The 26,647-nt window shown below is 38.7% G+C and overlaps 2 protein-coding genes across 12 annotated transcripts in view; one reads left to right on the forward strand and one right to left on the reverse strand.

Annotated features, from left to right (window-relative positions):
* The first annotated feature begins 61 nt into the window (after positions 1–61).
* LOC125768304 (calumenin-B) lies at positions 62–3,589 on the forward strand. Of its 4 annotated transcripts, none has more exons than XM_049435749.1 (4): positions 62–193; positions 1,888–2,188; positions 2,334–2,855; positions 2,932–3,589. In XM_049435749.1, exons 2-4 carry the CDS (start codon positions 1,959–1,961, stop codon positions 3,155–3,157), a joined length of 978 nt encoding a protein of 325 aa, XP_049291706.1. In that variant the 5' UTR covers positions 62–193; positions 1,888–1,958; the 3' UTR covers positions 3,158–3,589. The 4 variants fall into 4 exon arrangements, with proteins under 4 accessions (XP_049291706.1, XP_049291708.1, XP_049291709.1 ...); XM_049435751.1 differs by having other exon boundaries at positions 70–193; positions 1,891–2,188; XM_049435752.1 differs by lacking the exon at positions 62–193 and adding an exon at positions 968–1,399 and having other exon boundaries at positions 1,891–2,188.
* Positions 3,590–4,092: 503 nt separating this feature from the next.
* LOC125768301 (LIM/homeobox protein Lhx3-like) overlaps positions 4,093–26,647 on the reverse strand; it is a 91,325-nt gene continuing 68,770 nt past the window's right edge. For 7 of the 8 annotated variants that reach the window (XM_049435745.1, XM_049435744.1, XM_049435743.1 and 4 more), the window contains exons 4-6: positions 19,427–19,901; positions 19,200–19,341; positions 4,093–6,217 (exon numbers count right to left, since the gene is read on the reverse strand). In XM_049435745.1, coding sequence (XP_049291702.1) covers positions 5,804–6,217; positions 19,200–19,341; positions 19,427–19,901 — 1,031 coding nt within the window. In that variant the 3' untranslated portion in view covers positions 4,093–5,803. The remainder of the gene's footprint in view (positions 6,218–19,199; positions 19,342–19,426; positions 19,902–26,647) is intronic. The other variant, XM_049435746.1, reaches the window with a different exon arrangement.

The raw sequence follows: 26,647 nt of genomic DNA on the forward strand, positions 1-26,647 counted from the left end.
TATACCTTCGATTCAGGTTATATGTACCTTGATCTGCCACGGTCACTGTTAAATGTCAAATCAATTGTAATTGCGTGATGACATTTCATACGCATACGAGACCACCGCCTTTGCACGTTGGATGTGTTTACAAATTAATGGAATATTCGGGGCGGTAAACAGGAGTCAAGTGTGCGAGATTGCCGGTGAAAATGTAAGTAAAATACTGAAGTATCCCTGATATTTCCTCTATTATTTTGCGTATTTTAATAAGCAGTGGTATTGGGTCGCATAATGCAGTTCTAATATAGCTAAATCATAAGTACATTCCTGTTTGCTTAAAGCATGTGTAAGGCAGCGAAGGAACAGAATTAATTTATCTCTGACATACATTTAATCGAAAAGGTAGTTCAACGGAATGCAAAAATAAAACACCTAACAAGTTTCATTATTGTACTATGTGCAAAAGAACTGGGTTTGGAAACTTTGGAGCAAAACCCAACCATTCTGCGGTGTGCCTAGTGAAGCAAAGTGTGTTATTTTTATGCCACCAACACCATCTGGAATCGTGCCGTTTTTGGGGTATTATGTATGTGATGTGTTCGTACGTCCACCACGTCGCATTCCGTGCGTTCTGTTGTTCGTTCACTACACATGGTTTTTCCATCTTCCGACACAGCATGCAACAGATTACCCCAGCAAGCATGCAGATGACTGGCAACGAGAGCGTAATGGGTCAGAACCACCACTCTTGGTATCGAAGGAGGATTTTGTGTTGTACTATTTTCTTCCATCTGAATTTCAGTGTACATTATTTTTCATGTATAGTTTGCGACTGCTTAAATCATATAATTTAACTAATGATTTACCATTATTTTATGGTATAATTTTATTTATTATTGGTTATTGACTAACATTCAAAATTAATCCAAGTATACACTACCGAAAGGGAAAACTGTGCGTTTTCCATACTAAGCATTGTAGTGTAACGAGATACGCTTATCGCTCAATGCGGTGCAATAACAACACCAATACCAACTGCCTTACATCAGCATAGGCATTCAAGAGGCAAAGAGTCATGTTCTGCAGCATACATGTACCTCCCCTACCAAACGTTCAAGAACTTTCCTCCAGACTGCCAATGTTTGTGCCACCCATTTCCCCCTTTCTTTCCTGCCCTTCATGTCTTCCGCTCTTGCTAACGCCATACGATCTTAAAGAAGAAAAAAAAACAATCGCTTCCCGTTGACCGCCGACGCAACGTGGTTTATGTTTATTTGAAGATGAGGAACAGCGTTTAGTTTTAGTTCGGCATCCGTACAACGCACACCACTGGCCGGTGTAAAAGTTTCAGAAGCAAATCAAAGTTTAAGATCAGTTTTTAGGTTTTCTGTAAAATTCTACCATCAGCTTATTGTCGGTAAGACATTGCGTTGTATTCGGTTTGCGTATGAAAATTATCCACCAGCTATCTATAGCGTCAAAAAATGCTGCAAAAATGGTGGCAGCTGTGATTTTTAGCTTATGACGTGGCATAATTTAACACAATGTTTTGTCTACTACATTGTTCCGTGTATATTGAACCCGTTTCCGTCCTCAGTATTCGTAGCGCTTGCGGTAGTTAGTTATTGCTCATTATATCAATGCGGCTATATTGTTTGCTGTCCAATCTACTACTGCATGGAAGGAGTATCAGTGCAATGGAATGTGTATTGAACATTATAAGAAGGCAGAAGACAGAAGGCCGTTAAAAATTGATTAGAATTGACCAATTCACTTATTGCTCTCTTTGTAGGAAAAATATTTTATCATAAAGCATTAGAAATGTTCAAAATAATGTAAAAGAAATGTTGTAACTGTATCGACTAAATATATGGTAAATATTATTTTTATCTACATCAACAACAGTAGAGCACTTTGAACGAGCAGTAACGAAAGGTTACAACGGATTGACAGTCGAACCGGAACGACAACAAGCTATGAAAATGCTGTTCGTATCTGCAATGAGCATCTGTCTGTTGATCAATTATGCCGTGTCCGCAATACCTAAACCAGATGAAAAACGAGTGCTGGATCATGATCCACTAAGCCACGCACAACATTACCAAAACGATGAGCATAACAAACAGTACGATCATGAAGCATTTCTGGGCGAAGACGCCAAGACATTCGATCAGCTCGAAGCGGACGAAAGCAGAAGACGCTTAGGGTAAGTAGTAAAACAGTGTGCATCGTCTAGATATGGCACACACTTGCAATCTTGCAATCACAATGCACAAAGTGCAGTCGAATGTTGTGTCACTAATTGGTTAAAATGATGTTTCGCTTCTTTTTTTTTTGTTTTGCTTCGCCAGCCTCATCGTAGATAAAATAGATGGCGACAGCGACGGGTTCGTTAATCTGTCTGAGCTGAAGGCGTGGATACAGTACACGCAGCGGCGCTACATCGACGATGATGTCAACCGGCAATGGAAGACGCACAATCCCAACAACACGGACAAAGTGCACTGGGACACGTACCGGAAGAATGTGTACGGATTCCTGGACGAGCTGGCATCGCACGAAACGGATCATCCGAGCGACGAACACTTTTCCTACAGGGCGATGATGAAGCGCGATCGACGCCGCTGGAGCATTGCGGATCGTGACGGAGACGACGAGTTGACGCGCGAAGAGTTTACCGATTTTTTGCATCCCGAGGAAAGCACCCAAATGCGCGACGTAGTCGTAACGGAAACAATCGAAGATATCGATAAGGATAATGACGGGAAGGTGTCGGTCGAAGAGTACATCGGTGATATGTACCGGCAAGGCGAACCGGACGAAGAAGAACCCGACTGGGTGAAGCATGAACGGGAAACGTTTACCAATTTCCGGTTGGTTTTTTTTATTTTTGTGTACCAAAAGTATTTTGACTGTAACAAAATCGCTAACCGAGTATTGATTTTGCAGCGACAAAAACAAGGATGGATTTATGGACAATCAGGAGGTAAAGGATTGGATAACGCCAGCGGACTTTGACCATGCGGAAGCGGAAGCACGCCATCTAATCTACGAGGCAGATTCTGACGCGGACGAAAAATTAACCAAGGATGAAATTATTGAAAAGTATGATTTGTTTGTCGGTTCGCAGGCAACCGATTTTGGCGAGGCTTTAACGCGGCACGATGAGTTTTAAACCTAGTTCATGGTACTCAATACAGTAATGAAGTACGCGGTGTCATTATTAGGCAAGGTATACTTTTGTACACAAACACTTTCGTTTTCGCATCGATACTGCAGTGACTGAACCGTTTAGTATACTCCCATTTGCCATACGAAGGTAGCAAAGGAACGACTAATGAACAAATAATATTAGATAGTAAAAAGATCTGATTTTATTACAATATTTCTCGTGCTAACTCTCTAACATTTAGTTTAAGTTATAATATGTTACTTGCATGTAGATGTAATGATTTGCAATTAGTTGTTGATATTAACCTCTGTATTGTTGGCAGGAGTATCCAGTACATTCACTAGAGCATTGGTAAAATTCTCATAGTTAAACTATACGTTTCGTCAACTCCGTCGACCACAAGCCAATAAAACCATGTTCGATTAAAAACATCTATGTAGAGAATTGTTCGAATTTCGACTAATTCATATAAAAGCAGCCAATTAAACTTATTTTCCCATGTGCGTTTTATATATAACTTTCTTACTATACTACCATGAGGAGCGATGTGAGTAAAGCAAGACTTAAAATGATGATTGGTCATGCAAAATGGAGTGCCAAGCTGTGCGAAAATCAAGCCACAAGTTGCCAGATACCTCTCACAAACATTGTACAATCATAAAAATTGGATTCACCTCCATTCTGTTAACATTTATGCTGATGCATCGATTGAGGTTGTTTTCAATTTTCTCAAAGTTCCTCGAGAGCATGAGGGCGCTGCTTTAGTTTGTAATAAAATGATAAAATTATTTCTCACGAGCAAACAAACGTATGTGCTGCTGCTTATGAATTTTCAATACCCACGCAAAGCCAACAGTTTCATTCATAGATGACAATTTTATTGTTACTTTTAGTTCGTATGTATCAGTGAAATCGAAACGATATATTTACATTGGTTTTCGTTTGCTATAAGTGTGCGAATTATTGTTAAGTTAATGTCTCAGGTTCAAAGTATATTGTGTGTGTGTGTTTTTATTTTCTTTACATCCGAGCACTATATCTTAAGAAGTAGTACATTTTTTTCGATTTATTTTCAAAAATTTAGATTTCATCACCATCAGCATATGTATACTCTTCTACAGCTGTCTATGTCAGGAATTTTCCGTTATTATAATGCTTAGCGTCCTTAAGTACATGTTGCATCGTGTAGTAATGACTACGGTCAGAAATAGCCATCGTTAAGGTATACATCTTGCATACGCATATTGGCATGGTATGTTCGGAACAGTTCGTGTCACTTTTAGTCTCACTGGATTTATTTACTAAGCACTGCTTGTCCACCTGCTAAGCATAATTTAGTTTCCTTCCGCTCTGCTGTATGTTACGTCTAAAGCGAACAAACTGTACACGTGGCCTGGTCGTTTCATTTACTAAACGTTTGCTTTTCCGCGGCAAACTGCAAGCAATTTTTGCCCGAAACAAGTCCTGACTGTCGTTGTGCTGCCACTAGTAGCACAGCTCGCTTACGTGAAACTACCACCGCCGTACCTAGGCAATAATTTAACATTTTTTTTACATTTTTATACACGAAATAAATGTAGAAATTGAGATATGTTTCACGTGCATTAAAACAAGAGCACAATTATAAGGACAATTCAGAATGTAACATTGTGACCGAACAACAGATGCACTGTAAAGTGCTTTTAGTTGGTCCGTATAGCCTTTTCTTTGGTGTGATGCAGTGATTAGAGAAGTAAACACCGTAGTTTGTATACTTTTTCTTTAAATAGTTGTTAATAAAGCAGAAATTAATCTAATGCGTGTAGTAGCTAGACGCTTCTAACAGTGTCCTAAAAAATAAGGTTCAAATATAAACATAAATCAATAATAATAATTCAATTATGGCAAATGATTAAATTAGCAGTAACGGTAAGAAAGATTGGAAAGATTGATAAGAAAAAGACAATTGCTGATTCTACAATAACTATTTTTTTTATTTGATTATCACCGTAAGCTATCTTTCCTTCCGCGGTATTAAAGAAGAAGAAGAAGTTAAAGAAAGGAACGCCGCACGTGTTTTAAAAATGCAAAACAGTCTATGGAAGACCGTGATTAATGTTTATCGGGAGGTTAATACGGGTGAGGAGACCGCTTTTACCCATTTACGCCTTTGAAAATGTGTGAACTATGGTAAAAGTTTTGTTTATGATCATACATTTCGTTTGATTACTATAATCTGCCCTAACGCGTTTAAACTGTTTTCTGATTTAGCATCTTGATTTTGGCGATAAGGCAGGTAGCTATTTTTTTTTATTCTACATGTTTTATTTGTATCGGTTTGAAGGTTTTTTTTTCAGCTGGAATGGAAATTATGAACATAAAATTGCCGAATTAAAACCGTAGGATAAATTTGAACTTCAAATACATCAATTCGTCCGGTTTCTTAGTTGTTGATGTGCTCGTTTTGTGACGAACTGAATTCCACTTCATACAGGCTGCGTCTAATTTGACTAGAGAATCGTCGGTACAGCATACAGATTTTGCATGCCTTGCAAAACAATCGAATGCATAACAAAAACATCCAGAACCACCGTACCGTTTGCCATAATCGTTCCGCAAATGATGTTATTCTGCTCATCAACACATTTTCGTTATTCACGACATCAAACGTCATTGGTTGTTAGGCATTTCGAAGGTTTCCGAATCGGGACTGCCGTAACCGCTGGAACCATCGTCTCGATGTGGACCCGGGTTGCTTGGATGATGATGTTGCTGTTGTTGCTGTGGAGCGGAATGCTGCAGGTGTAGATTGCTACTTCCGGACTGATGGTGCTGTTGAGGAGACGATGTAGCTGGCGTACATGATGGATGTGTTTCGCACGATGTCGAAGCTATCGTGGCCGCTGATGTCGTCGCTACCGGTGCAGAGGTTTGCTGCTGCTGCTGCTGCTGCTGCTGCTGCTGGTGATTATGGTGCTGCTGCTGCTGCTGGGACAATCCAACCTTTTCTGCTACGTATGGAGATCGATTAGTACTGGCTGGTGGCAAACGTCCGGCACTCGCGGGGTGATTTTCTCCAGCGGGCTACAGATTTTGCCACATTTGTGTAATTTATGGCAAACCACAACCGGAAAAGCGAGAAAAGAACAAAATGGTATATATTTAATTATGGGAAACATTATTAAACTACTTCGTACTGGTGTGATTTTTGTGAACAGTGACAAACAGACATTCTGCGTGCTTGCCGTGCAAACAGGGAAACAGGAAAGGATTATGCACAGAAAGGATGTGAATAATAAAAACATGGGAAAATGTGAAGGAGTAAAGGTTTGTACCACTCGTTTTAATTAAGATCGCAAACCGTGTTGGAGAATGGTTTGTACCGCGTAATGAGGAAGAATAACAAAAAAGCATCGAATTATTTTAGACAGAAAAAGAAATAAATTCAAACATAACAACATAGAAATGTGGCACAAAATTTTGAGAGGGGAAAACGCAACGGAGGGGTTCGTGAAAAAAATATTTCGGTACTGTTCTGTTTGATAAGAAGTTTCCAAAAAAGTACAATAATACTACAATTATACACTGACGAAATCTTCTTTTATGTTTCGATTATAATTTAGAGAAAATTAAAACTTCCATCATTCTTCAATTGTACAACACACACTATGAAGATTTTTTAGTTTCTCTCCCTACCCGTTGGCCCCTTGGTAGCTTAGTAGCATACCATTGTGTCCCCTTTATCTTAAGATCTGTTTTCTGTGTATTCTAATTATAAATTTTTAATTATCTGGAAAAGATTAAAGATGCACAAGCAAAGTTATTATCCTTTTTATAATTAATTTTCTTTTGTGGTTTTGAAAGCGAAGGCCGTATGCTGTATATAGCTACTAGCTTCGTGTCCAGCTTTTTGGCTCGCGCTTTGAATTAATGTACACGCTTCTTTTTTTCTGGTTTGTGTTTACCACGGTCATTTTGTTTATCTGTTTATAATTTGGTTGAGTGTTTTGCATATCATAGTGTATTCCTTCATTTGCAAATAGTGTTTCTGTTTTTGTGTATCGCTAATACGCTGTCTTATTATGGGGAGTGGGATTCGTGTTAAAATATGTTAATTTAATGGTTTTACTTAAAAACGTAGGCAACGTTTTCAACGTAGTACTAAACATACCGCTATACAGTATAAAAAGTTCAATAGATTTTAGTTTAAAACCTTTTCTGGATTTTAAGGTATATAAATAAATTAACCAACAACGGTAATCAATTAAAAGCACAGATAAAATAGCAACGAAACGAACCATTCGATGTTATGCAGGTATTCGTCTAATTTGTTTCAGTGTGGAACTTCTACTGCTACAACACTGATTTATACTCTTTAATTAATGATAAAAATGCTATTTAAAAAAAAGCGCTCACACACACACACCGGTTCTGCGCCGACAGACACACCTACACCGTTCCCCCATCTTTCTTGTGAACGGGGATGTCAATGGTTTTTCAAAAACAAAACAAAAAAAAATGAGACACAACCACTTTTTCGTTCAATCCCGCCAATGGCTTCCAATTCATTTCATGAAAAAAGCAACGTTATTTAGGAGGATAGGAATGCGAGACAAAGGAGCACGGCAGGAGTACGGCAAAGTTGCTGGTCCCGCTCTATTACAAAATTTTAATTAAATTCATTAAAAATATTTTCCCATTTCTCATGCCCCATCATCCTTAATTTACACGCTTTTAAACTACCACCAGAGTTTCCCGATTTAATAGTGGGAATCTATCCGTACATTCTTTCTATGGTATGGTTTATTTGTGTTTTTTTCGTACCAAAATCGACGTGTTTGTTTATTTAATTTGTTAAAGTATTGTTGCGAAAGGGTTTGTATACCATAAACTATAAATTTATTTCATTTTTAAGCTTTTGATAAAATATTGTTCTTACACTTCTGCTTCTTGTTTTGGCAAGTGCAATTCAAGGGACAACTTCAGTCGAGTGTTAACATGTCATTTATATACTTCTATGCCTTTTATACCCTTAGCCCTCAATTTCCAGCTTAAGTTCACCTTAAGGAGAGCCATGTTTGGTAGGCATTTCAAGTCGCCTTAGGTGCGGTTCCACTATCAGAGAACGAATATAATACTGCGAGCGTAAGGTTAAACTCTAAGGTGATCGCTGTCCAAATAAGAATGGATATCTGGTCAGTTACCAGCCCGAGGTTCTCTCGCAAAGGGTTTCGCAGTTTGGCGAATAGTTAGGGACTCCAGTATCAGATGGTATCATGCTACAGCCGACTAATATTGGAGACACCCGAAAAGCTATCCATCGGCTTAATAATAACTAGACAGGTGGTATCGACGAAAAGTAGTAGCTAAATTGATCAACATAGGAGGTGCAGCACTAGATTGGAATCTTGGCATCATATCCCCTGCATACAAGTTAAATATTGCCTTCAACATATTCTATCTAATAGTACAAGATCGACTTGTCCCATTCGTAGAAGATATAGTTGGAAACTATCCCAGAAAGAAATCCGAAACTGCGATCTTTACCAGATATTGGAGTAGATATTTTTTTATTAATTTGTTATTTATTGTGTGCATTCGACGGATCATATGTGACTCAATTGAAACGTTTTCCTTTTTGTTTACATTGACTTTTACATTTAACTGTTAATAAAACGAATTTACAATTAATGATTAGCAACCACGGAACAACCGGATGGGTGCCTCATCGATACCCAGAGTGATCAAGGGAAACTCTTACGCCAGCCCACAACTGCGGTCATCCTCTCGGAACAACCGGGTTGGTTCCGTACCGTTAACGAGGGAAGCTCCAACGCCAGCCCTCCACCTGCGGTCATTCTCACGGAACAACCGGGCCAGTTGGTTTCTCATCGGTACCCAGTAAGCTAGGGCAGCTCCACCGCATCCCCTCAAGCTGCGACCATCCTCTTGGAACAACCGGACGGGTTGGTTCTTTATGGTAACCGACTACCTGACACGTCGTGGTAATCGATTACCAAAATAATCAGCAAGACGGGACGACGAAACGAGTCCGATGCCAGTCACACGGTCACCGCCTCCAGAAGAAGAAGCGTTTCTTATCTTCGAGGAGCGTCAAGGAAGAGAAATGGAGCACGCGATACCTGTGGAGTCGCAGCCAGGTCCAGACAAGTACATGCTAAGTCAGAGAACCAAGCACAAGCAAGTGCAACGCAAAGTGGCGAATATGAGCACCGAACAGCAAAATTTTGAGTTATCGCAAGTGCATCGAGTTCAGTTGCTCGAAATGAAGGAGGTCCAAAGCCATCTCATGAACCTCATTACGGAGCAAATGCCAGACGACGGGGAAGAGGACTACGATCAAGATGAAGCATTCCAGACATTGTATGCTGCAAAGGCGGCAAAGGTTGCTGTCATCGATAAGAAACTCGCACCAGAAGCAGCACCACCCGTTGGCATGCAACATCATCTGACCATCAATGACCAACCAATGAGTCTGATGCCGTCAAACTTCACCATCTTAACAAGGCTCTACAAGGAAAGGCAGCTGGTATCCTCAACGCTTCATTCTTGAACGGCAACAACTTCCAAAGCGCGTGGGACCTTTTTGGTGAAGCGTTTCGAAAACTCTCGACTAATCGTCAAGAAGCACGTCGCAGGATTACTGCAGCTCAAGCATGTACCCAAACAATCTGACATGGAGCTACGGACGTTAGCGGAAACCTGCAAGAGCCATGTGAACGGATTGGTTTTTATGAAACAATCCATCGAAAGCACCAGCAAACTGATCATCACTCACCTTCTCACATCATGCTTAGGCGTCGAAACCAGGAAAACATGCAAAAGCTCGCTGGAACACGGAAAGTTTCCCGATCTCTACAAAACGCTCGACGTCATCATCCATCGTCAGTGCGAAGTGCCCTCTCGCAAGACAGTGAGCACCAACGCCCCCATCTCTACCACATGGGCCTTTACGTGTGCAGTATGCAATGACAACCATCCACTCCAGAGATCGGATCGGATTTTCTTGCGTTGTCGGTAGCGGACAAGGTGACAAAAGTGAGATCGTTGAAACGATGCTTCAACTGTTTTGGCACTGGACACAATGTTGCACAGTGCCCATCGAAATGGTCGTACCATGTCTGCAAGCGACGGCATCACACCCTACTTCAAAAGGAGGAGTTCCGGCCAGCATCAACCTTTGTTCCAGGAGTTGATGTCCAACAGCCACCATCTAGTAAGGGTTCTACAACATCTCTCACAACAGCAGTACCATCTACCGTACTGTTGTCTACCGTAGTGCTCAACATAACGGACAGAGCAGGAATCAGTTATTCGGTAAGACCTTTCTTGGAGAGCGGGTCTCAGCCTAACTTCATCACAGAAAGGATGGCCCAATTCTTGGATTTACTGCGGAAACTAATCAATCTCCCATTGGCAGGCATCGGTGGTAGCACAGGGTCAAATGTTCAAAGAGCTACACCTCATCGATAGATTTGCTTGTGCTGCCGAAGTTGTATGTGTACATGCCGACGCATGAAATCAACATCAGCCACTGGAGGATTCCTGAAACCTGCATCCTGACCGATCCATCCTTCAATCGACCAGGAACTATTGATGTCATTTTGGGAACAAAACATTTCTTCCAAATTTGGATAACTTGATGAAACAGTCCTTCGCCATCGAGGATCTGAGCTATACACCCAACTAAAGCATTGAAGAGCGAGCTTGTGAAGATCACTTCACTACTATAAGAGACGGCGACGCCAGGTACGTGGTTCAGCTTCCACGACAGCCAGAGATGATTGGCAACCTTGGCGACTCGAAGATCAGCGTTCTACGACGGTTCTTAGCAATAGAACGTCGACTTCATCGCAAAACCGACAGCCAACGATCATACATCGACTTCATGGATGAATACCTTCGCTTAGGCCATATGAGCAAGGTGGCAGATTCTTCTGTAAACGATGAATCGTTTTATCTATCACATCACCCGGTTTTTAAGGCGGACAGCACCACCACTAAGTGCCGAGTGGTGTTTGATGCCTCCAGCAAATCATCAACGGGTGTCTCGTTGAACGACACACTGACGGTCGAACCGACCATCCAACAGTAGGCCACTTCCATCTTTATGCGGTTCCGGATGCAGCCCGTGGCAACAACCGCTGATGTCACCAAAATGTACCGACAGGTCTGGATTCATCCAGCGGACCGATCGTTGCAGCACATTCTCTGGCGGAAATCACCCAACGGGCCTATTCAGGGCCTATAATACGAGCTCAGCCTATAATACGAGCGAGTTGGGGCGGCCCGGTGGTGCATGTGATAAACGGCGCCAGTCCACACGGCCGGACCGGGTTCAAATCCCATCCGGACCGTCCCCCCGTAGCAAGGACTGACTATCCGGCTACGTGGTAAAATAAGTCTAGTAAGCCAGAAATGGCCGGCGTGACCGGTAAGGTCGTTAAGCCAAGAAGAAGAAGAAGAATACGAGCTCAACACCGTAACCTATGGGACTGCATGCACTCTGTTTTTGGCTGTGCGATCGTTTGCAACAGACAGTAAAGGACCATGGAAGTGAGTTTTCGGCAGCAGTAACACGTTCCTATGACTTCTACGTTGATGATTTTGTATCCGACGGCCAATCCACTGAAGCTGTGCAGACGTTGCAGTTTCAAACCGAGCAACGTTATGGCAAAGCAGGGTTCGAGCTACGGAATTGGGCTTCTAGCGAACCATCCATACCGCAGCATATAGACCAAGAGAAGGAAGCATCCAGCCCTTATGCTGCCAGTTCAACAGAGGGAGTTCTCCCTACCCTTGGACTTATCTGGGATCCCTCATCCGACATCTTGCAGTTCAAAATCAACTCCCCATCCGTGGTTGGGGAAATTACCAAGTGTAAAGTCTTGTCGTGCATCGAATTTATGATCGTTTGGGCATCGTCGATCCCGTGAAGGAAGATCATGTACCACCAACCTTAGTTCGGGTGATTGAGGTCCATTCGGGCAAAGATGGAAAAACTAGGGTTATTACTCTACAGACCAGCGCTAAAACGCAGATTGTGCGGCCTCTAGGCAGGTTATGCGTTATACCCAAGGCAGAGGAAAATTGTTAAAATTTGCCAATTTTTAGCTGGTATAATGTTGGAAATGAAAATACGACGGTAGGCAACCCGCGTAAACTAGCGACCAATTAACGCCATCTAGTCAACCAAAGGCAAGGACAACCAAAAGCAGATAGAAAAGGGTCAGTAGCTCTCTCTATGATTAACTGGAGAAAGTGGGTTGCTGTCCTAGATTTAAAAGACTAAAACTAACTAGTTTAATGTGCGCATCATTATACATCGCAAACGAATCACGTCTGGGGTCAATCAGGACCTGACATAAAATGTACCGAAATCAAGTTCAAACTTCAAAGCAATTGAGTTGACAGCATTCTTATACACCTTCGAATCTCTCTTGCACAGTTCTGACTGTAGGTTTATATTTCCTCGCTCTCCCACCAGGTTTGGTTTGTTGTCCTGCCCATCAATCGCTGCTGGTATCCTTCCTCTTTCGTCAGGTTTAGTCTGTTGGCGTACCCATCAACCACTCTCAACTCCTTTCCCTCTTTTCCATCCCAAACTCCCGGACTAGGCCGTACACTATACCTGCGAGTATTAGGCTTTGCACGTTGCAATTCCGCTATTTCAGCGACTCAAACCAAGTAACGTCCATCATAGTCAGAAGCGAAGCTATGGGGGGAACGGACCATATGGGATTTGTTACACGGTCCTGTCGTGTGGAACCGGCGTCGTTTATCACATACACCACCAGGCTATCTCCGTACCATTTCTTACGAGACTTATTTGATCACGTAGCCGGATAGTCAGTCCTTGGTACGGGGGGACGTTTCGGATGGGATTTGATCGCCGCTCCTGCCGTGTGGACCGGAGTCGTTTATCGCATACACCATCGGGACGCTCCATAAACTGGGATTATATACCTGTATAGTACTCATAAACGCTTCTGTGCCGCGGAATTAGTCCAAAACTGTCAAAACCCTCTTAGCCGCGTGAGAGGGGAAAATATTCAGAAAGGTTTTTGGACCTGTATGTGTGGAAAGACAATAGAGGGGCCCTTAGTTGTAAGATGAGCACTCTATCGTACAACGAATTAGACTTTTCATGCTGAAAGATCGCTCAAAGTTTCTTTCTGGAAATACAAATTGTGGCTTCATCTACGCTTTTATGAATCAGTCTACTAGTTTAATATAGCCGTTTTGATGTCAATGGTTGGGAGTAAACTATGTACAGTTTAGGATAGATCTATGTTGCTTAGGCCATTTTAAGAGCCTTTAAATTATAATTGTAAAATAAATAAGTAAATAATTAATAAAAAAAACGTTTCTTTTATTTGACGAATATCGTTAATTGTGATAAAATTGTTTTAAGCTTAGGCGTGCTGACAAATATTTGCTGTACTTAATTGGTTCACAAACCTTTCATGTTACGAAAACAACGTCATGTTTACATCTTTCGAAGCATAGCTAGTCAGTACATATTTTTTTTTTCCTAAGAACCTTTGCTACACATGACACCTCCACATCACACGTGCCATCATTTGCTACCGGTCAATTAAGCAAAAGTCCTGGTGTTTGTTTTTAATTATAAGCTTATAAGTTGTTCAAACAAAATTAAAACGCGTACAACTACTATGATGTTTGATTTGACCTCATCATACTGAGAATGTCTTGTTTATGATGGCAAGGTCCGCTACATGACCAAAAACCAAGTCATAAACTACTCCCCGGTCAAATGGCTTGAGACTGAGCAGAGAATTTACGAAGAGTTGGAGAACAGTAAACAAAAAAAACAGTACAGTCCTGAGGGCATGTGAGGTTCTGCGTCATATTTTGCAGTGGTTTGTGATACCGCTTTGTGTTGAAAGCCATAACACGATCTCAATCATAGATAACAATGCAGTTACACATTTTAAAATAGTTCATACTTTGAAGCATCTGCTCTTTTTGCCCTATGTCTTCTGTTTGGTGCTTAGGATATTCTTCAGGCGAAAGCCACGGATCGTTTCGCGTGTCGGCATCAATAGTTTGGATGAGGTTTTGGCCGTTCCATCGTAGCCGTGTATGAACCATACGGTGGTTTAATCAAAATTATGTACTGTGCATGTTTCGCCTACCGTACGGTATGAAAATTAAACTTAATGTACACCCATTAAATAACAGCTAGTTGTGTATTTTTAAAACCAAATATTTCCGAATATTCCTAATTTTTCAATTCTACACTCGTACCAACATCAAGCTAACTACTCATACAAGTATTTTAAAAAAGTTGTGTGTTGAATACAAAGTTTCTTGATTTGTTACAATATAAAAGTATTGTCGATGATTTTTAATCATTTTAACTGTAATACTACCGAATTGCATTCTTATCAATTGTGGTGTGGACATGTACTTCAATAACTCCATTCAGCATCTATCAGTATACAATATTTGATAAATTATTAAAACACCTTGGATGATCAGTTTCGATATGACACCAAACACATGTGCTGAAGTGTAAACTACACCCATTGAAAAGTTGCTTCGAAACGCAAGCGTGTTAAATTTAGCATAAGCTCGGGTAGGACTAGAGATCGATGTTAGTAATGACATTTTGAATGGAAAGCATTGAATCTACGCGAACATGGATAAGATAACAAACCATGATGCTAGACACTTTGATGATAATGGTGCTGTTTCTGACGAACGATTGTTCAGAAACGATAGTTTGTAGTGAATCTATCATCGTATCATCGACGACTGTGATATGTATATCACATTTTCAAATTTTCGTCAATGTGACGGTTTATGTTATTCGTACAGTCTGCAACACCTAGTTTTTTGAGAGTAGCCGAAAAAGTTGAAGAGGTAGATAAAAGTGATGTTCAACAAAATTGGAGAGAATAAAAAAAATAATTTTTGAATGATTTTTTCAAATTTTTAACCTTACGCTATCATAGTTTTTCGCTGGATACAAATTCTTACTAATCTTGGGTTCTGATATTTTTTTAATAGCACGTGTAGGTTCCATAGTTTTTCCATAATGCTGAAAAATAACCTTATATAGTCCCCACAACGTGTACAAATATAATTAACCGAGGGATAAAACAGATAGATTTGGGATGTAAACCGCTTTTTAGGTGGCCATCATCAACGCCATAGTTCCATCTCAGTTGGGGCATACCAACGCTCCTCTGGGGCGAACTAAAAGGACTTTATTCGGTCAGGCCGTCCGGTGATATTTGAATGGCATGACCAGCCTATCGGAGCCTGCCCAGTCTAATTCGCTGTGAGTTCATCGTACAGCTCATAGATCTCATCATTGTGCAGCTTTTCCATTGACCTTCCACACATAAGGGCAAAAAATCCTGCTGACCTTGGACCTTGTATTTTAAAATGATATTTGAAAAACAAAAAGAAATGTACATGAAAACCATAGAATAACATTCTGGTACTTAAAGGTTTCAATTTTAAAGGAACACGAGCTACGAACCGCATTTCCACAAAGAAAACTACACCTACGAACGATCGTTCGATTCGTTGCAGTTGCTCAACGAGTAACTGTAGATGTTACACGGTAAATGAAATCTATCGAAAAGTACACTTTAAATAATGCCATCGTTTTTGTTCTAGTAGAACAGTTTGTATTTTGAAAACCATCAGGCTACCATTGCTGAAAACGAAACACGGGAAAAATGAATGTGGGTGGTTTGGGTTGGCTTTTGTGAATGACTAAAATGAACTAATGACTGCTGAAATGAACTTATAATGAATTAAAATGAATTGAAACGAGGGGTAACCAGTTCATTCATGAACGATTTTACACAACGAACAATTGTTCCTGAACAATCGTTCGTCAGAAACAGCACCAATATGATACATTGCATTGAATTTGTAATTTTAATCAAATTGTATCTTCAGAACCTCTTGTTTAAGTTCTAAACACATTGTTTTAGTTTAGTTCTTGTTCTGGTTGTAGTATTGACCCCATAAACAAGATTGAGCTTCAAATTTTTAACTATATTTGTTGGTACAAGATATGATTTGTTTATATTTCAAACAACAAAAACACTACAGTACTTACTAATACATATTTATAGGATCAAATTGTAATTGTAATTGTTGTTATTATTGTAAGATGTAAAAAGTTGTATGAAGTTTTTTTTCGGTTTATATGAAGTTTATACATTCGTACATTTATTCGACATAACAATTGTAAAACACATATCCAAAACTATCCAAAACATATCCAAAACACATATTTGAATATTTATAAGGAAACATAACTATAACATAACAAAAAATAACTAAAAATTTAAAGAAGCCAAACTTTACAAATTTGCATGTTTTTCGTTATGTTTACATTCCTGATGATTAAAAAGAAACCTTGTAACTTTGTTCTCGATTAAGAAAGAGTTCATTTCATTTCTTTTATTAACGTCAACAAATTTACGACATTTGACAGAATTTGAACCTGAGAGAGAATAATAACTCTTCGAAACGGTTGTTTAACATTGAAATTTTAACATGAAATAATTAACGAAAACGTAGTGTACATAACTAACCTAAAAATGGAAACTCAATTCGTCACACTAAGAAGCGATCCAAACTACGTTCCATTTGAGGTTTGATGAAAAGGCACAAAAATATAAATTAGACAATTTTGTAGCACACGAAGCTTCTCCTCGAGCAATGAAATGAGAAATATACATTACATTATTCGCGAATAGGATGGCTTAAAAATAGAGTTTAAATTAATACATTTCTTTCTCGAAATCAATTCCGGTACTACTTAAGAATCATGAAACTGCTCTAACTATTGTATTACAGCAATTTCTATATTGTAATCATGACTGGTAAAATGTGATTTCACAATTATACATGCACCTGTATTTCTTTATGCGAAACATACATACATGTATTTACGATTATACAATCACAATAACAATATAACTTCATCGATAATACTTTTAAAGCAACAAACGTTTACAAAACCTGTTTACTTGGTAAAAAATTACGAGTGTAGCAATGGTAATCAAAACGATATTTTTGAGCGCCACAGTTAACAACCGAAAACAAACCCACGGACTGGAAAAATGATAAAGGAAAAAAATACAAATCAAAATTTACGTTCCGGCTATGCGCAGTAAGTAGGCTAGTTGATACTCGATAGCACACTGCAACATACAACTGCAGTAGGCAGTAAAGAATCCAGTTTATTTTGGAACCACGTGTTGATGGAATATCAACGGGGTAACGTTCAATCGCGTTTTATAGACATTTTGGCTTGCTGCTACAATCTTTTGGAAGCAGACACAATAACCGTACTACCAGATGTCACTTATATTTTTCTTGATGACACAAAAATCGAGCAACCAACAATACCTTCGGTTATTTGTAATGCTCCATTTATTGTCACAGGCGTGATATTAAACTCGTAACCGAGTTTTACGGTGCATTGCCGATGTCGTGCGTACATTACTTCCATCCATTACACAAACACTATACAAAATTATTTCTTCTTGTTTTCCAATTCATTGCTATTCTTTTGCTTCGTCATTATTGTACTTCGTGCCAGCGATTGAATTGCACGAACAGTAATGGTTCCAAGCCCAGGATAATCGTATTTTTACAACAATCCTTATGATGGGAAACTTTAATATTCTCATTACTCCTATGCAGTTTGCTGTCGGTTTGCTTTTGTCTGAAAGGCAATTCGCACTGCGTCATAAACAAGCTAACGTTTGACAAACATATAAATCGCTTTAGATCAATGAAGAAGATCGTAATTCAACCAAGCTGGTTTATTGAAACTATATTACCTAAATAGATTGTTTGTATCAAAATTATCATTTATAGCGGCGTACATTCGATAAGTAAAAGAATGATTCTGAAATTGGTTTTCTTACGTTCTTTTCTTAGTGATAGAATTAGTGCTTTAGAGCGGCCGGGTGTTACATGTAGTAATGGTACCTGGTGTCACAAGACAGGAATTGTTATTAAATCCCATCCTGACCGAACCTCCGTACGCAGGACTGACGCTGAACGGGTAATTAACATCAAGGAAAGCTAGAGATGTCGCCCTAACAATACTTGAGGTCAAGTATCAACAGTTGGATTATTTGGTTTAGATTTATTTTAATAAATGTTACATTTGTTGATTAGGATGCCTCTTTTCATCACCATCTTTTTTATCTAAATTCTCCGACTTTTGCTGATCTATGGCTTGATCCAAGAATCAATCCGTTATATATTGCGTATCTAGCTATTTTTAAGTTTCTAAACTTAAAAGATTTTGTTTGTTGAAACAGGTGTCAAAGAGTAGAGTAACTTCAGCGTTATACACGAAGGTTATAAGTCTCTCTGTAGACCCGTTATGAAGAACATAGTTTTGTAAATTTGTCAATTATATTGAGCAAGAAGAAGAAGACACGTGTTGGTTCTTGTTTAACGTTTGGTCGCAATCCTTCTCAAGGTTGCTAAAATACGGTTAACGAAAATGTTTTTTTTTTGATGAGCTACTCCAATAATACATATAGGCGCCTAAACGAAGTGGCAGCATTTGATACAATTTTAAACAATCATGTTTTTTTAAGGTTTTGCTGAGAGTGTTGCCTACCAGGACATCAATATTTTCACGATTTTTTTTCAGACAAGTGCAAGTAATTATCGCGTATCAATAGGGACTGAAAACGGTTCTAAAACTGATGAGACGAGAAACATCATAAATGACAAAAGAATTCACATTATCAGCATCGATAACAGCATCGAACTTAATATTATCAACGCATATGGTCATGTCAGTTATGTGAACTTAACAGCTTAAGTTATTTTTTTTACCTTCCAATTTCGTTATTGATCGATCGCATGTATTGATCGGGAGCCCCATTCGTTTTTCTTGTTAGAAACTCAAATAGTGACCATAAAGCACAAATTATACAAATCAAATGTGAAAAAAATGTCATAAACCATGAGAAGTGTTCAAACAAGGAAGGATTTGATTTGACGGGGTATTTGATTTTACCTGTAAATTACTAACTTGCCTCCGAATATGCGCCAAGCTAGAAGGATTGCAGGCCATGCTGGCAAACACCAACCGCTCTTCGTAGTCATATTCGCATAGGATTTTGTTATCACATAAATAGAAACGATCGCCAACACAGAATCTGGAAAGAAAGAATTGAGCAGACCATAAATCAGTCATACAATTCTCCTGACGATATAATAGCCAACGGTTCGTATCATCTTTACCTATGATTGCACTGTTGGCATGCGAAGCACTCCAGATGATAGACATTGTTTTTGGCGCGCATTACCATCTCGAAGGCCGGTATCACCTTGTTGCAAGCGGCACAGTATCCAGTCGTGCCGAATAGTCTAAGATAGTCTCGCTTACATAGAATTAGATTCGCTTTAGTATACAACGTTGAGCCGACCTCTCCCAGCCGGCAATCACAGCAGCCACACTTCAGGCAATCTTCGTGCCAGAAGATATCTAGTGCTTTCAATAGAAAGCGCTCGGTTATACGCTTCCCGCATCCGGCACAGTCCTTGGCTAAACCAGTCGCAGCAACCAGGTTTGGAGTGGCTGAGACCGATGATTGGATCGTAGTAGCCGGTGTCGTAGGTGTAACTGTCGTGTGTCCCATGGTTGTTGCTGACACGCTGCCGGAATGAAGAGTCCGATTCGGTTGTACATTGATTGTGTGGTCGTTGATTGATTCCACTGTAAGAGTTGAACATTATTCCTATTATTGAATTGATAATTTTCTCAAACTAATACAAAGTGAAATAACCATATCATTACATATATTCAGGTAACACATAGAGCGAAATATAAGTATAATTAATGTTTACACATTTCTCTTCCTTTTTCGTTCTTTCCATTTTTAGGTATAGCAGTACCGATAATATGTTAACAACTCCGGTAATTCATTCTTTGCCAAAAACTCGGCCCTACAATTAAAATATACCAGTACCCGTAGGGAAGTCCTACGGACTATATATGTATTCGTTTTAAACATGCATTACTTTAACTAGTTGAAATCCTCAGTCAAGCAAAATGCTTACAAGCGAATAATTGCAAGCTTCCAATCTTCTGGACGTTACGTACGTATCCGGTTCCGGCTGTTGTTGCAGGATATGGAGGTTAAGTGCGTGTGTCACACAATCTTTATCTCTTCCATCCTTCTCCGTTTAGCAAATACAATCAGAATTTCACTTTGAGACGACCATCACAGTACAATTGCGACATCCTTTTCCGTTCATCCTGTGCCAGTATCGGACCGAAAATCAATTTCTAGCATCCTGAATTCGATTCGGTCACGGTGTGCACCCTTTCCCTTTTTGGTGCTTTCCAATCGTCTCGGCGCACAAATTCATAAATGTAGATAAACTTTTTCAATCAGCAGAAATATGATTGCAATTTTTATTACGACCTGATCCGTTTTCTGGTCTCCTTTTGCAATGTGTTCTAGGGATCTATTTCGTTTTACTTGTTTATACCGATCCGAGTGTGTTTAAGGATGAGATGATTGTAAATTGCGGAGAGAAGAGCAAAACACAAGGAACTTTGGAATCAAAGGAAGGGACCAATGATACACGCATTCAGATGACATATACAGGCACTTGAGGAATTATTTGTTTGTTTGCAGTTTAGTGAATTCAAAAATATTTGTTCCTATTTTATTTTTTGCAATAATTATAACAGTATACAGTATGCATGTGCAAAGTAAAACACCAATTGCTTCGAGAACTGTTTTTATCGCATACATTTTGTCTGGGACGATTTATTTGGACAATTTTATTTGGAGAGCTGGAATTCCATAAAATCACAAAACGAAACAGTTACGGTGGGAGGTAGTCTGTTTGCCAACGAATGTGGAATGCATATAATAATTGACAAAAATCTGATTTTGGGATGCCGCATTCGTGGATGAATAAAATGAAATAAATAACAATTAATGATAATCCTCTCATATCTTGTGTAACAGGTAGATCCACTAGTGAGTGGCCACTGTACTCATCAACAGCAGATAACAACACAGCAAGCATGAAATTAATGGTACGAACTAAAAAGTGTTATCAATTTTCTCGTTTTATCCACTTCTTTTCTGACGCGTGGTTTTGTGAGATATGAAGGAATGTTTTAGGTTCATTGCCATGGTTCATATTTCGGAAGCATGTTATTGCAGGTTGATGAAATTTTCAGTCTCATAATCGTAAAATAAGCCAAATTTTGGCCTGATTCGTATCGATTTTTTGAGTTATTTATGAAGATAGTACGTTCGATAGTGAAGTAGAATACAAGTGGTTCTAAGATACACGGTACCTCTTATCTGAGAATGATTTAAAGAAAATAAAAAATTAAAAAAGAAATACATTATTTAAACGAAAATTGTTTGATTTAATTGATTTTATTATCTTATTTCCTTAAGCTTTGTGCTATAAAGTCACTGAGCTGTCAAATTTTAAAATCCGTGTAAATGCGAATCCGCGTATAAGAGGTACCGTATATTATTTTTTGGAATACTTGTAATTTTTTCGATAATTTATATTAATATTATCCTTCAAAAACGGACAGAGAAGAAATTTGATTCTATAACTGTCAATTTTAAACGAAATTGCATCAGGACAGACACGCGCGAAAATTAGAGACACTCGGATTCTCTGCGCGGGATTTTTTGAGAATCTCTGCGGTCTGCGGTATGATAGTATATCAAAGCGTCTATTTGTACAGAGATTTTTAAATTTGACCGCTGAGTGATTTTATAGCACAAAGTTTAAACAATTAAGTTGATAATCGTTGATAATGTCTTCTAACTAAATCAAATGCGTTTTTTAATCATCAGGTAATGTTTTCCTTCCAAAAAAATTACTTACAAAGAGGAATACATTACGAGCAAAAAAGGAAGATGATTGCGCAACTGTCAATTTGAAACGAAATTACATCGAATTCGGGATACACGGATTATTGGGGATCTTCGTGGTACGTTATAATAGTGAGATACACTACCATACACATACGGGTACATTATCCTTTTACAAACAAACTAAAATTATATGTTCCTATATACCGTGGAGCGCTCATTATCCGGACATGTTGGGACTTAATGGTGGCCGGATAATCGAACAACACGGATAAAATGTTCACAAGGTTTAGTTGACAAATATGCGTTTGTATAATACATTTTAATATTTGCTCTTATTTTTTCTACGTTTAAGAAGCTGTCCTCGCCTACATGTTCCAAACATGATTATTTTTGAAGACCCTTCCAATCCTTAGTTTATACTATCCTTCAATTTCCGAAATTTCAAAACCGAAGAAGAGTTACATCCGGAACCTTCCCTCAATTCTGAGCCAATGAAGATATGGTATCAACAATAGTCATTTTCTTCTAGAAATCTATTACTCTTATACACAGTGTACACATGTGTGTACGTCCTATTCCTTGGAAAGTACGAACGATTATAAACGCACCTCAGATCTCATGCATTAAAAAAAACATGGCTGGATTCGATATGAAACTGTCATTTCAGAAGGTGCACGGATAGTGAGACAGCCGGATAAAAGGTACCCGGATAATCGGCGCTCCACTGTACTATTACGTTTCTATATACTACCAACGATTGATTGTTTAGAGGTTTGTTCTAACGAGCTATCCGTGCGATGGGCTAATTTTATACTGTGTCCCAAATTATTCAAGATGCTGTATTGTATCGTTTACGTGTTTCCCATTGGATGCTACAAGCTTAATAAAACTTTTACTGCAACACAACAGCACTTACTGGTTAAGCTTAGTTTTCAAAGCGTAAGATGCAGTTGATTCCCTTATTTGATTCCGTTTCGGATGAAATTATTTAATTAAAATCCCGTCAAGTGCATGCCGATGTCAAAACGTCGCGATTTTATAATGATTAAAGAGAAAAGTAATTAGCATTAATTGCATCCTGGCCAATGAATATGTAATTAGGTAGAGGATGTTTTGTATTCATTAATTAGCATCTTATATGTTGCTGTAAAAGTTTGCGCTTTTTTATGCGTGTAGACTTGGGAGTTAGATCAGAATTCATTTTCGGGCTTTTTACCCGTTGCTTCGTTGGTGGTTCTTCATTTTGTCTTTCGCTGAGTGCCGTTGTGCTCACATTTTTTGTCTACGGTGGTAGTACATGGTTTAGTTTCATACAACAGTTCGTAAAGCTGTAGGTTTGGAAAAGTCCTAACTTTGTGTCGGTTTTAATTAGGGCTCTTGGAAACATCAAATACAAAAATAAGATTTCTCTTAAGTAGAACATATTATATGATTTATAATGATGATGCATTTGACGGTCCCTTTACAGAGAGAAATGCAATGCAAAATGAAACTTTTGTCCCAAAACTGTCCTATTCCTTGGCAAAGATTTTCATAATGGCGATACCGCAATAGTGATGCAATAGTGAAAAATTGTGAAACGAACGATAAGTGCGCTCTTTATTAGTTACATGTGTTGGTATTTATTACTTAAAGAAATTAATTAGCTGTGGGAGTTGTGCCAATCGTTTCCCCGTTACCAACACAAAAGGACCGCCAAGTCTATGTGTTCTGCAAATATGTCCAATACTATAATACTGAGGGGCGTTCATGCTTTGTTGGAATGTTGTAAAATTTGGCTTTCCAGTTTCTTCGGGCAGCGATGTTTGCTTTGTGTTTCTTCGCATACTTTATGTATATTTCTGGAATAATTTCAGCAACGGAGCACAGCTGGCCGGTTGGCATTTCTTCCCCATAATCGTCTGTAAGCTGGTGGAAATGGTAGGTACGGTTCTATAAATTTTAATTAGGCTAACGTTAGCAATTATTGGGATAACTTTGGTCGTAGTGGGGATTATTGTTGCTGACGTTAGCCAACGCTAGACTTGAGGAAACGTTTCGGCCCGGTGTGTTTGCATTAGCCGTGCATAGAGTTTGCTAATTGACTACAAATTGTTTGTAAAAATGATGACGTAACAAAGTTACTTCCTATAAACTGCTACGAATTTTGCTACTTGTATAATCAGTAATTGAGATAATTATCGAATATATTTATATTTACTTAGTAGATACATTCAAAGCAATTTCCATTAATTCCATTGGAACCCTCGAGAGTAAGGTATTGAAATAATGCTAGAGTATATCATTCATATTAACAAACGAGATACGATAAATGATCCTGCAATTCTCCACGCTTATCTCATATAAAAAAGACATAATTCAACTGTATTAGCGATTGTAAAAATTAAACCATAAAATCTCATTATTTTGTAAGAAAGTGTGCATAACAAACCAAAATATAAATATTGAAAATGTCAATCGAATAGTAATAGTGCTGATCGTAATAACAACTATTGCTACATGTTACTCACTAATGATGCAGGCTGTTAGGAACAACCAGTACAACCACGCGAAAGAAAAATAAAACCCTTTCCTATAAGTTTCAGTACATTTTTTTGCCTTTAAAACATATCTATATATATGTAGACCGCCGTTGAGTGTGTTTGTATATCAACGGAGGACGAAAACTCGTATAAAATGAAAAGTGCAACAACAGCGAAACTTTCTCTGGACCTCTTTCCAATCAAACGGCTGCACCGCAGTATTGTGCTACGTTCGCAAACGTTCGTGATGTTGCAATTTGCAGAGCAAACGCTGCACTATGCTCAATTTCACTGGAATAGAAAATGCTACATATTTTGCACTATGTCTATCTTTCTTCCTTTGTACGGAAAGAATATGGCATGAAACGTTCAGCTGAAGTGAGATTTGCGACACAGTGTATGTGAGTGATAAATGCCATTGATCAAGGATGTTGGCATGGTGCTGCAGAAAAAAAAAGAACAAACCACTTCCTTGTGTGAAGGAAATATTTACAGTTTTACTCCTTGTTTTATTTGTCTGAACATTTTGAGAGCAATAAATTCTATTTTGCTTTGCTTTATTGACTTTGATCGTTCATCGCACTACGTGTCAGTTATTTTATAACACAGAAAACAAAAATTGTAATTTGAAAAACAACACTGGTAAGCAACATTTTTGGTAAATTAATGTAAATTACAAACCTAAATACTAAAAACATTAGATTTTTTGTTTGCGCTTAAACACACACCTTTTCGGTGGATACGTTAGTACTTTTTAATAATTTATTTATTTAAAATGTTCGCTCACGTGTGTACACTCCCGCAAACAAGGCTCATGCTTGGAAAACACAGATAAGTTAAAAAAAAAGAACCGCTTCATAATCTTCATCGTCGACATAAAGAGTTTGGACTCTTTTTCCACTGCACTGCCAAGCAATCACTGCACTTCTTCTTCGTGGCAAGTTGATGCTTAAAATGGGGCTCTTATTTTTATGCTTCGTTAAAGGATAGCTCAGGGCGCGTCTTTTGCGTGACTCTTCAACTGTCTCTCTATCCACCACTCGTGGCGGGGTTCGTTAGAATTGTGTACATTTTTTTTTCTTCGCCAAACAGCAGCAAGAGAAGCAGTAGCAGCCTCAGTGGTCTGCCCCGAGGGTATTTTTGTTTTAATGAGTTTGACCCTTCGGGAAGAGTTTTCAAAGTTAACTAGCACCATTAGTAAGTAACCATTCGGTTATTCGTATGAGCATTATACAGCTTCTAATTATTATTCACTTGAACCATTTGTTGAAATAGGCTTAATTTTTGGGAGCAAATAAAACTGTTAATGAACCTCTAAGCAGTTTGAATTTTGCTTCACGTAAACTAAACTATTCAATTATGAGGATTTCGCCGTACATGACTATCGTACATGTAGTACTGTACATGAGTATCGCGGTGCACAGTTGGTTTACTACTCACGCAGCCATGATATGCCGGGCTATCGCAAACTTTCAAAGAATCAATAAAAGTAATCAATGGAAAATGATAATCACACTAATTAAAGATAATCCTTTCATATCCCTCTTGGGGCATAATGCTCATTACCGCATGATAACGCTAATTTGCAAATACATTGCTATCCCAGGAGGAAGTCAATCCCTATTAAAACATTTAGCTGCATTGCTACATCGAAGATTCCATCCTTCTTCATTCATGAGCCACTTGGGTATTATCATGGCGTATGTTTTCGGTTGGAGTTATGACACGAGATGAGCGGACATATTGCTTCAGCTCGAAACACCACCAATAATAGTACCTGCAGTGGCAATTCTATAGCGTTTGTGTAGTAAAGTAGTTATGACTATTTTTGTTTTTTGCATACATACTAAATGCATTCATTTGATTAGAGCTACATAAACGGACGACATTCATGTATTGCACCGAAGCATCTGCCGAAGAACATACAGTATTACTTCGAGTTTTATTACCAGTTTACAAGGAATTATTGTAGCAAAATTGTTATTTTTTTATTTTTCGACATATTTCTTCCAGCCTATAATTAATTTTACCTGTGCAAATGTTTAAAATTAGTGTACAAGTGGAAGTGAAGTAGATGA

Source organism: Anopheles funestus, chromosome 3RL, assembly GCF_943734845.2.
Source record: "Anopheles funestus chromosome 3RL, idAnoFuneDA-416_04, whole genome shotgun sequence".
NCBI lineage: Eukaryota > Metazoa > Arthropoda > Insecta > Diptera > Culicidae > Anopheles > Anopheles funestus.

Coding starts and splice junctions, on each gene's coding strand:
- LOC125768304 (XM_049435749.1), top strand. CDS start 1,959: ATGAAAATGCTGTTCGTATCTGCAATGAGCATCTGTCTGTTGATCAAT. Junction 2,189..2,333: donor GAAAGCAGAAGACGCTTAGG/GTAAGTAGTAAA, acceptor TTGCTTCGCCAG/CCTCATCGTAGATAAAATAG. Junction 2,856..2,931: donor GAAACGTTTACCAATTTCCG/GTTGGTTTTTTT, acceptor TTGATTTTGCAG/CGACAAAAACAAGGATGGAT.